General features: G+C 39.7%; 1 protein-coding gene across 7 annotated transcripts in view; it reads left to right on the top strand.

The window, feature by feature from the left end:
- The window catches only part of KDM6A (lysine demethylase 6A), a 287,206-nt gene extending 276,331 nt beyond the window's left edge, over positions 1-10,875 (top strand). For all 7 annotated transcript variants that reach the window (XM_075059516.1, XM_075059508.1, XM_075059521.1 and 4 more), the window contains 3 exons: positions 6,244-6,370; positions 7,464-7,634; positions 9,993-10,875. In XM_075059516.1, the coding sequence (XP_074915617.1) occupies positions 6,244-6,370; positions 7,464-7,634; positions 9,993-10,022 (328 nt within the window). In that variant the 3' untranslated portion in view covers positions 10,023-10,875. The remainder of the gene's footprint in view (positions 1-6,243; positions 6,371-7,463; positions 7,635-9,992) is intronic.
- Positions 10,876-11,099: the final 224 nt, after the last annotated feature.

The raw sequence follows: 11,099 nt of genomic DNA, 5'->3' as shown, positions 1-11,099 counted from the left end.
CCCATTAAGCTGTTCAAGTTTGGCCTCTACCTCAGATGCGGTAATATCCACCTCCATATCCTCATTCCCGTTTATCATCCCTCCATCATCCCTAAACTCCTCACTAGTCTTATTAAAGACTGAGGCAAAGTACTTATTTAGATATTGGGCCATGCCTAGGTTATCTTTAACCTCCATTCCATCCTCAGTGTATAGCAGCCCCACTTCTTCTTTCTTTGTTTTCTTCTTATGTATGTGGCTGTAGAACCTTTTGCTATTGGTTTTAATTCCCTTTGCAAGGTCCAGTTCTACACGGCTTTTAGCCTTCCTCACTTTATCCCTACATGTTCTGACCTCACTAAGGTAGCTTCCCTTGCTAATCCCGTTTAAGAGTCTAGGTTTTAGGGGGTTGTGAACATCTGTATAGCTTCCATGACTAACTTTTGTCGTAAAGACGGCCTTTATTAAAAAGCCAGCGTCCTTACCCTTTCAGTTAAGATGCTAGAACTCACAGTAAGCATGCTTGGGAAGTCCCAGAGATTCTCTAGCAAACCCAGGGAAAACTGAACTATTGCTTTCTGTTTGACTAACAGCTTCTGGGAATCTAATTAGATGCCTACATTGCAAATGTATACTACAAATGAAGAACCCTTTAGTCAGATGGGCAGATAAAATATTATGCCATACTTTGTAATTGTTTTCCCCAATCTACCCAATATTTCTTCTGTCTTACCTGGTTTAAGCCTCACCCAGGGAGCCACCACCCAGCCCACAGTTTTTGCTAGACTCTGAGACAAGTGTTTGTTCATACTTATCAGGGTAGCTGAAATGGAGACAGAAAGGTGTGGTCAGCATACAGAACATACTGCAGTTCATGTCTCTCCTCTAGCCCTCATTTCGGCCCCATATAGAGGGAGAATAGAGGTTCCGTCTGGTACCCTCTGAAGACTCATGTGAGTACCCTTGGGAGAGAAGAACCATTGTCCAAAATGATTCACTGGACCTGCTCAAGGGGAAAGGGATGGGGCCACCTGAGAGTAGCTATGTCCACTCCTGCTAGCTTCTGTGCTATATTGCCAACATTTTATAGTCATTGGTTTCAAATATAGCTCGTTGAATATCAGCATGAACACTTGATCTTGATAAATTATCTCTTCCTAATTCTGAATAAATGCAACAGATGCCAGCTCTGTGCCAAATGCAGATTTGTATCCAAATTGACACAAGTTAAGGAAATCCAAGGCATCTAGATAATCTAAAACAGTTGCCTCTTCTGGGAGTTAAGTACCAAAATAGGTAGGAAACAGGGTAGAGGAGGAGTTTTTGCTGAAATAAAAAAATGACTTGTGCTTCTCATTTGAAAAATAAGCAAAAATGTTCTGCAGTGACATATAGGCACTGGCATACACGGCAGTGAGTACTATTTAGAATTAAATGTGAATAAGTATACCTGTAAATGTTTGGGATGACTGTGCAAGGGAAAGAATTAAAATATGTGTGTTTGAAAGAAAGTTTGAGCATCTTAACACACCACAATAAGCATGCAATCCAGCATTGTTCTTTTATTTAAAAGCAAAGAAAAAGTACTAGAAGCTTATAAAAAAGCAGTGTTCAAAGATCTGAAAGTGGGGCTGGAATTGTTTGGGGAACCAAATAATAATATCCAAAATAAGTTAGATTGCTCTGAGAAAAGATACTCCCATCTCCCAAAAAATGAACAAAAGAATCCCTAGATGATGATAGCAGAAGTGTCTAAAGGGAATAAGAAAGGCATTTACAAATGTATCGGGCCAAAAGAAAAAGGAAATATTCGAGAGAGCGGGACACATTAATGAATGAGTATGGAGACTAATTCTAAAATGACTGAAATACTCAATAGCTTTATAGGAGAAACATCATTTTGGATGAAATAAAGAAAATGGGGATTTGTGTAACTAGAAAGCAATGAAAGGATATTGATTATAAAAGCATCAGTAAAAGGATACTTAGGAAATAATATGCCCAGTCAGCAGATCCAGATGATACTCATCCCAGGATATTTACACCAGAGTAGACAAAATTACTGAAGGATATATTTATAGAGAACAGCCCTGCATCAAGGGGATGGACAAGATGCAATCCAAGCTTTGAAAACTTCACCAAATATATAAAGGTTCAGAAGCAGACCTCACTGCCCTTCCTCACAGAAGAAATCAGGCTGACATCTCCCTCACAGTGGGTTCACCCTATGTCTCTGCTAGACTGTAAGGTCTACCCTTATTTACCACAAACCTATCCTATACCCTAATAAAGTATACTGCTTAGAGCAATGATTCCCAAATATTTGAAAGCTGAGCCTGCCTTCAGGAAAGTGAAATTAGTCGTGCCTCTCATCAGCCCCACTGTGTTGCTAATTTCTACATCTTTCATCTACCTCCTCCCCTTAACAAGTCCTTCAGGCATCACATGCTTTGGGAAACACTGGTATAGATCTTCATAATGATATTCTTCTTTCTTACATACTTTGATTAGCAATGAAATACTTTAAAATGTCAATATTGTTAACTATTGTCATTGGCATCACAGTTTTTAAGCTCTCTAAAAGCTCAGGCAGATATCACTGCAGTATCTGTTCTTGTTTTGAATGCTTTCTTCACAACTATAACAGCTAGAGAACTTTTTGACAGTGAAATCTGAGACTCTGAAGAATAATTGAGGGGAAGGCTTTTAGGCCTGCCCAAAGAACCCATCTAAATATTAGCGTGGGAGCACAAAATATTGACAGCTTTTTTTAATTTCTTTTTAATTCAGGGCATACTTCATAAGCAGGTAGCGTATCAGATTTTTTTCCTAAATTATTAAACTAATAAATACTACTTTATTGTGCACTTTCAGTTACAAAAACAGAGTAGCCAGCAAATAGAATAGACAGAAAATTTAAAGGTGTCTTTCCAGTCCTCAGATGTCTGATGCTGAACTGATCCCACCTGCTGCCTTCCTGTCATTACCTCAAACTGATAAAAATGTAATTGGCTAATCTCAAAGGGCTGATTGCAATGGCATGTTGGAGAGAGCTGGGCTAATTAGGGATTGCACGTACCAACAGCCTTCATAGATTTAATGTATTTGATTTTCTGCAGCCAGCAAATTATGAATCCTACCCCATATGGACCCAGAAGTCTGCATTATTCTTAATGGCAATTCAGTTAAAGAACTAAATAGATTAAACAAACTTCTACTCTTGTAGAATAATTGTATAATATGATGGCTCTTAATGAGCAAGTGCATAATTGAAATTCCACTTGCATTCTCTGAGGTACTCAGTTTAGATTTAAATATTGATAAATGTCATCTGATGGGCTAAATGACAGTTGACTCATATTGTGGATGACCAGACATTCTATTTTTAAAGGGACAGTCCCATATTTAAGCCCTCCTGCACATGTCCCAACTTTTTTTTTAAAATAGGCATGTTTTCCCATATTTTCTGTCTGTCTCCCTGCTCACCAGCCGCCCACCCACCCACCAGCAGTTAGTGGGGGGTCCAGTGACCAATGATGGGGTTGGGTGTGCAAGGCTGGTGAAGGGGCCAAATTGCAACATGTGGGGCCCGCTGCTCTCCCTGCTGGTCAAAGCACTCAGCCTACCAACAGCCTGGCCCGCTGGCTCCTTCCTTGCCCCACTGCCTCTCGCTGGACCAGGGCCCTGGGAAAGCCCAAGATCCTCCAGCCTGGGACACTGACCAGGAGGAGCCGAGCCCTGCACATGCCAAAGCCTCGCACAGCGCTGGCATGGGAAAGCCTCTCCGCCCCTCATCTAAGCTCTGGAGTGGTGTGTGGGGAAGCAATTTCAAGCCCGTTCATGCCCCAACCTTGCAGACTCCACAGCAGCCCCTGGGCAGGGGCTTAGCACGCTCTTCACCCCCCACACCCTCACCCTGGGTCCTGCCCCCAGGAATTGCTTCATCCCTTCGACCCCCTCCCCTGCTGACCCACCTCTCTGGCCGGGTTCAGTGAAGCCCCTGCAGTCAGGTTTCCTGGGCCCTGGTGCACAATTCATCCTTGGAGCTTAACCCCTTCCTAACCGTGCTGTAGCCTGGGGACAGGAGGCGGCTGGGTTATGTCCATGGACAGCAGCAGCCTGGAGGTGTTAGCTGCCTTTCAACTGTGCAGGCAGGAAGGGACAAGCTGCGTCCAGCCACTGGAGAGCGGGGATTGGGGGGTAGAAGAGAAGAGCTCTGCAAAGATATGGGCCTAGTTATCACTCCCTCCCACTCCTCTCCTGTGGCTGGAAGCAGCTCCCTTCCCTTCACCAGTGCCAAAAGGTAGCCACTGTCCACATTCTGATGTGAACCCTGGCAGAAATCGGGTGAGAGAGCATGTGTTGCCTCAGGAAGACGCAGTGCCAGATACCAGGAGATATGTGTGTTTTTAAAATGTTTCAGTAAAAAAATGTTACGGTTTTGATATAAATTAATTCCCTGATCTCCTGCAGCAGAACTTTTCCAGGTGGTTAGCTGTTGTCTTTTCTGACTTGATCATTCCTGCTTTTGTTTGACATAATCTCAGACCTTTTCTTTTCCATTGGATAAAGTTATTTAAATCACTTGGTATTAAAAAAATATATTTGGTTTAAATGTATAATGAAGTAAATTATGCTTTTTTTAAAGTGCCACTACATTTACGGTCTCTTATTTGAATTTTACTAAGTTTCTGTAGTCAAAAACCAAAATATTGAAAATTAAGGACATGATCCTGCAAATACTTAAGATAGGTACACATAACATTAGTTTTACTCACATGAATAACTCCTTTTGTTGACTTCAATGGGGGATTACTTGTGCTTGAAATTAAGCATGTGTATAAGTGTGTCATACATTAGGGGCTAAAATTGTATTTGTATTAAACATTTCTTATAGTGGCGTAAAATCGGTCACTTCAAAACAAAATTATCTCAGTGTTAGCAATGAAAAGTTATTTAGACTTTAAATACATTATCAAAGTTATTGAAAACTTTTATATTCACAGGCCAAAAAATGTTTGTTTGTTTTTTTTATAGCCTGCATTTTAGCTTTTTCAACTTTTGAAAGTTCAGCATGTCAGAAGGTGGTGTCAGTTGCTAATGCAGAATGGGCTTATTTGCAATTTTGACTTTGAGTTTGTGTTGCTCTTGAAGTACAATGCTAACAAGTCCCTGGATTTGGGTGTTGCAGGCTGGGGGGGCGAACATAGATGAACATTTTAAGCATGAAACGTCAAAGTCTCAGTGTATAATCTAAACTTTTGCTAACATAAAGAAACAAGTATAAAACATACATTAGCATTTTAAGACTATAAAATTAAAAGAAAGTAAGGTGCTAGCACTGTGTTTGAACAATATTTTGAGGGGCGAGATGGGGAAATAAAACTTTTTTGCACTTAGTTTTCCATCTAGCATTTTTTCTTCTCCTTTGTTTTCCAGTGTCTGTAATGTATGTAACTACCCTTTTGAGAGGAAAATCAGAGGACTGGTCAAATGCAAGGATATTTGAGAACTGAAAATTATTGTAAATGACATATAGATTTGAAATTTAAAAAAAGTCGGGTGACTCATTTTGGCCCACTTATGAGAACACTCTTGTAGTTCACATAATATTGGAAAGCAAAATGATGTATTGCTTGACAGGATGAGCTAAAATTCAAATCTGGTTTTTGTTATTTACACAAAAATACTGCAAACAATTGTAAATAGTCATTTGGGAGCACACTACATTTTTTTTTCCTTAATGCAGTAAGCATACCAATGTCAAAATTTTCTTCCATTTTTAGATAATTTTTTTTCTAGAGAAGACAACAGAAAATATTTTCTAAAACTAGTCTGAGTATTTTTTTCCTCCTAATCTGTAATAATTTCTACCAGAACTCAAATTTCCTCATTGTAGGCCACTGGAAGACAGTTGTGTTGAGGAAGTGATTTCCTTTTAGGATGTTAGTGTAAAATGATGCTTTGGGTCAACAACATAATGCTTTGAGTTTCATTTATGAAATGTAAGCTGTTTGTTTTAGCCTAGTAAGTCAACCAAACTTCTTATTGATAATGTTAGATTAAAACAGTTGTATAGCTGCAGTACACTGAAAAGCACAGTATTTCACTGTTTAAGGAAGTTTTGTTTGCTCAGATTAAAATGAAATATACTGATTGTTGTGGGGGTTAAGGTTGAATAAATCAACAGATAAGTTTAGTTTTGTGAACTAAATACAGGGGAAATGTTTGTGTATAATTATTTGCTTTGGATTTCTGTGATAGGTATTGCCTGTTGAGAACTCTCAAGCAGTGTCAGACATTGAGGGAAGCTCTAATTGCTGCAGGAAAAGAGATTGTCTGGCATGGGCGATCAAAGGAAGAGCCGGCTCATTACTGTAGCATTTGTGAGGTCAGTAGAAGTAAAGAACTTCACAATTTTAAATTGATCTATTTTGGGGATGTCTTCCATTATTATTACTGCTGTTATTAATTCTGTATTTCTTTATTTGCATTACAGTAGCACTCACAATCTGCTAGGTGCTGTAAATAGATGTATGTAAGAAGACACAGGGCTATCTCCTAAGCCTTACAATATAATCTTTTAGATATGGGCTATATTTTGCTAAACTCTCTTGCAATGGACATACTGTTAGTCACGCAGTGTTTTTTTTGATTATCTGGGATTCTAAAAAAAGGTTCATCCCATCTATACTGAATTGATCCTCTGAGCTTGATTTTTAGAATGTTGTTGTATTTCACTGGTCAGAAATAGTCCCAAAGAGAGACTTGCATCTGATGAAGTGGGTATTCACCCATGAAAGCTCATGCTCCAAAACGTCTGTTAGTCTGTAAGGTGCCACAGGATTCTTTGCTGCTTTTACAGATCCAGACTAACACGGCTACCCCTCTGATACTTGACACCAAAGAGAGAGAGAACTTTGGAGTGCACTGTTCACAGAACATGCCTGTCTTGCTAGGTGTTTTGATTCTCCCTAGTATTTAACACTGTATTATGTTTTTAAAGAACAGGATAAAAGTTTTGCTAAAGACCAAATGAAAAGCATCATTTTAGCACCTCTGAAAATCAGGCACTTGTCCCAAGCTGAGAAGCCAAAAAAAGGGGTGCACTGCAAATTAGTAGGCACTTGAAAATATTGGCCTTAATTTCTCTGTTTCCCCATCTGCAAAATGGGTATAATGCTTACAATATGTACCTTACAAGTGTAACCCTCAGCTTATGAAACTTCATTCGTAATATTCGCCTGCGCTTTCTTTAGTGCCTTCATTCAAACATCTTAATCTAGTAGTAGTAGTAGAAGACATGAGTTGGAAGAGTGCCTACTTCTGTGACTGAACCCTGGAAGTGTGAATTTTTCTTGAGCTACTTTGTCTTTTTTCTGTGTTCACGGGCACACAGAATATAAATCTCAAACCAGCCACACCCTATTTTTTGTAGCTTTCCAAAACCAGATGCCAACACTGATTTGTTTCCTGTCACACAGGTGGAAGTCTTTAATCTGCTTTTTGTCACCAGTGAGAGCAATTCTCGAAAGACCTATGTTGTACATTGCCAAGACTGTGCACGAAAGATAAGCGGGAACCTGGAAAATTTTGTGGTGCTAGAACAGTACAAAATGGAGGACATGATGCAAGCCTATGACCAATTTACATTAGTAAGTTATAGTCAGTGGGTGCAAAACTATCTTTGTAAAGCTGTTGTATGTTGTCTTGGTACCTATTTGTATATGAATACCTTGGATTTTCTGGTTCAAATGGATTTATAGAATTGTATTTTCAGTTTTTACAGGAAAAATATTGAAGCAGCAGAAATGCATGGAAAAGTACAATAATTTACTATAGAGTATATAAATGAGTTTGCAGAGAAAAATGGATGTTAAAATTCACAAGGATGAGGTTTAAAATTCTAATATAGAGGCTACCTGAAGATCTCGTCTGGATCAGACGGAGACGGGGCCACCCATAACTGAGGAGGAGACAGCAAAAGGGGAAGTTTGCCCTTGGACCCCCATTTGAGAGGACCTCCAAAATCACCATAGGGCAGCTGTGCCAAATTTGAGTGACAGGCATTGCGACCTGGCATATGGGGTGTCAGTGCCATTCAGGTTTGGCTCAGCCACCCCTTCATCATCATGGAGGAACAACTGGGCCAAATTTGAATGAAAGCCATCGTGACATGGCACACAGGGTCACAGTACCACTTAGGTATGGTTCCCGCCATTGATTAGTGTTGGAGACGACTCACCCATCCCAGCTGGGCCCGTATCCAGCCATCACTGGTATCATTGCACTGGGCCTAAGGCAACCTGCCAGTCTGAGAGTCTGGAGGTAGAGTGAATTGAGGAGTCTGGGATACTGCTTCCACTGGCAGCCGAACTAGAGCTTTTGGAGAGGTGGAATCAGAAGTGGCTCACTGGCTTCATGCAGGTTAGAGTCCCACCGTTATCTCCACAGGGAAGCAGTGACCCCACAGGCCTGGGCCCTTTCTTAAACCCACCCCATCCCACTGTATTAAACTTCCACCTCCATAGTAAGTTTTTTGGAATGGTGGAGTCCTCAGTTTAAAACTTTGCCCTGGGCCCCCAAAAACCTCTGTATGCCCTTGGATTGTGAGGGGAGGAATAAAAGTACTGAAGCTGAGAGACTAGCACCACGTTTAAGAGAAACTCGGACGTTATTTCTAGTAGAAAATCAAAAACCTGGCTTTCTCTCTGCTTGGCAAGAGAATTCTCTCAAACAATTCTATTTGGGGCCTCCTTTGCATCTGAGTTATAAAGCAAAAACCCTGCTATCCAGGGCTGGCTACCATTTAGGCAGCCTAGGCAATCGCAGCATTTTGCTGGGGGGGCGGCAAGCGGCTCTGGTTGACCTGCCGCAGGCATGCCTGCAGAGGGTCCGTTGGTCCGCGGCTCCAGTGGAGCTGCCGCAGTCATGCCTGTGCATGGTCAGCTGCTCCCGCGGCTCCGGTGGACCTCCCGCAGGCATGCCTGCGGCAGCTCCACCAGAGCCACAGACCAACGGACCCTCCGCAGGAATGCCTGCGGCAGCTCCACCAGAACCACGGGATCAGCACAGGGGGCGGCAAAATGGTCATGCGCCTAGGGCACGAGAAACCCTGGCGCTGGTCCTGCTGCTGTCCATTACCTTTGCCCATTTGTAGGTTTGTTCTGTATGGTGTAGCGTGCTGGTCTGAACTGTGCTAACGCATGATTGTTCATTCATTCCATATGGTTTTCAGTGTTGCAGGCAAGGTCGGATGTCTTGTCCATAATCAGAGTGAGAGTGGTGCTAAATTGATTCATGATGAACCTTGCATTCATAGGAAAGTTGACAGTGGTTGGCTAGAGTGTTCCGAGATATTGTATTGTAATTGAATATGGCAGTCCAGATATGACTATGCCTTTTGATTAATTTCCAGCTGCAATTCACAGTGTTGGTTTGGAGAAATGTTTATTCTCTTTACTAGACTTCTGAGACCTGTAAGGTATTAAATAAGGTATCACAATTTTTAAATATCCGGGGCATTCTCAGTGCAGGACCCTCTACTCTGGAATTTACTCCCTCCGTTGGTGTAACAGAGCTCAAAATTATTGGCTTTTAGTTCACATGTAAAAGACCCAAAGTCATTGTTTGTGAAACACTCAGATACTGAAGAGATTGTTACAGAAAAGTCTGTTCTCCCAGACTTCTTCTAAGGTGAGCCGGAAGGCTTGTATAGGGAAGAGTTCCGTTGTCTAATTTTTAGCATGTTCATCTAGATAATTGTTGTGATGGGTGATTTAAAATAATTGTACCTGTGGCTAGAGAATGTTAATGTAAAATATTAATAAAATACAAATTGTACTTGAATATGCAAAAAAAAAAAATCACAAATGTGATCTTAGAAAATTCTGTAATATAAAACCAGTAATGTTAGTTTGTCCCTTAAACTTTATACATATTGTTTATATGGATCTTTACTGAATAATTGCATTTGCCCATTGTAGAAAAAGTAATTTGTTTTTTCTTTCCAGGCTCCTCCATTGCCATCCTCCTCATCTTGACATTTTTCCATGGACATTAAATGAAAACTTTTCTGATATTCAGGAAGTGACCCAGTTCTGCACCACTGATTTTTTTTGTAGCTATCCTGTAAGGCTGCTGGCTTGAAAGCTGTGTCTATGCAACCTTCTAAGTGCGGAGTGTCAACCAACTGGACAGGAGAGAGCACTGCCTCCTATTCCAGAACTCAAAATAAATAAAGCTCATCCAGCTGTACTTCACAAAAATAATAATAATTCCATGTTTTGTATATATCTGACAAAACTGGCAACATTATACAGACTACTGACTTGAAGACCACCTCTTTTGTATTTCTCTGTTTCTGGGCTGATGAATTATTTTCATCCATTTTTCCCTTTCAGAATTTCCCTTGGAAAAAGTACTAGCTTAGCTGGTCATTTCTTTGTAAGGTAGTTAGAAATTTTAAGTCTTTCTTTGGGCAACTTTTTTTTTTTTTAATGTGAAAAGTTAGGTGATATAAATTTTTTACTGCTTTTATGTTTTTCTGTCTTGTTTTGAAACCATGACGGTTACACTTTTGGTTCCTAAAATAAAATTTAAAAAACTTAACAGCCAAGTCACAAAGATAAATGGGTTGCACATAGACTAAGGAATAAACTTCAGATTTGTGATTTTTGTTTCTAATCTTGATGTAAATTTACACTATTTATAAATACATATTTATTGCTTGAAAATATTTGTGAATGGAATGCTGTTATTTTTTCCAGATTACCTGCCATTGAAATTTTAAGGAGTGCTGTAATTTCGAACACTACTCCTATTACATTTTCTATATGTAAATAAAACTGCTTAGCATTGTACAGAAACTTTTATTAAAATTGTTTAATGTTTAAAGTTTTTCTATTGTTTGAGTTTTAAAAAAGATTTATGTACAGTGCCTAGGTTTTGTTCATTTTTGGACTCTGATTATATGTATTTTATATATACTCATGTGTATATATAATATATATAGAATCTGAATATAAATATATGTATAAAAATTTAGAGCCTAAATTTCTCTCATTTTAAGTTTTACAAATATGGTAGATTTGAGATGTCTACTGTAAAGTATTACTTAC

The sequence above is a fragment of the Chelonoidis abingdonii genome, chromosome 1 (genome assembly GCF_003597395.2).
Source record: "Chelonoidis abingdonii isolate Lonesome George chromosome 1, CheloAbing_2.0, whole genome shotgun sequence".
NCBI classification, from domain to species: Eukaryota; Metazoa; Chordata; order Testudines; family Testudinidae; genus Chelonoidis; species Chelonoidis abingdonii.
This window is presented reverse-complemented; position numbering and strand designations above follow the sequence as displayed.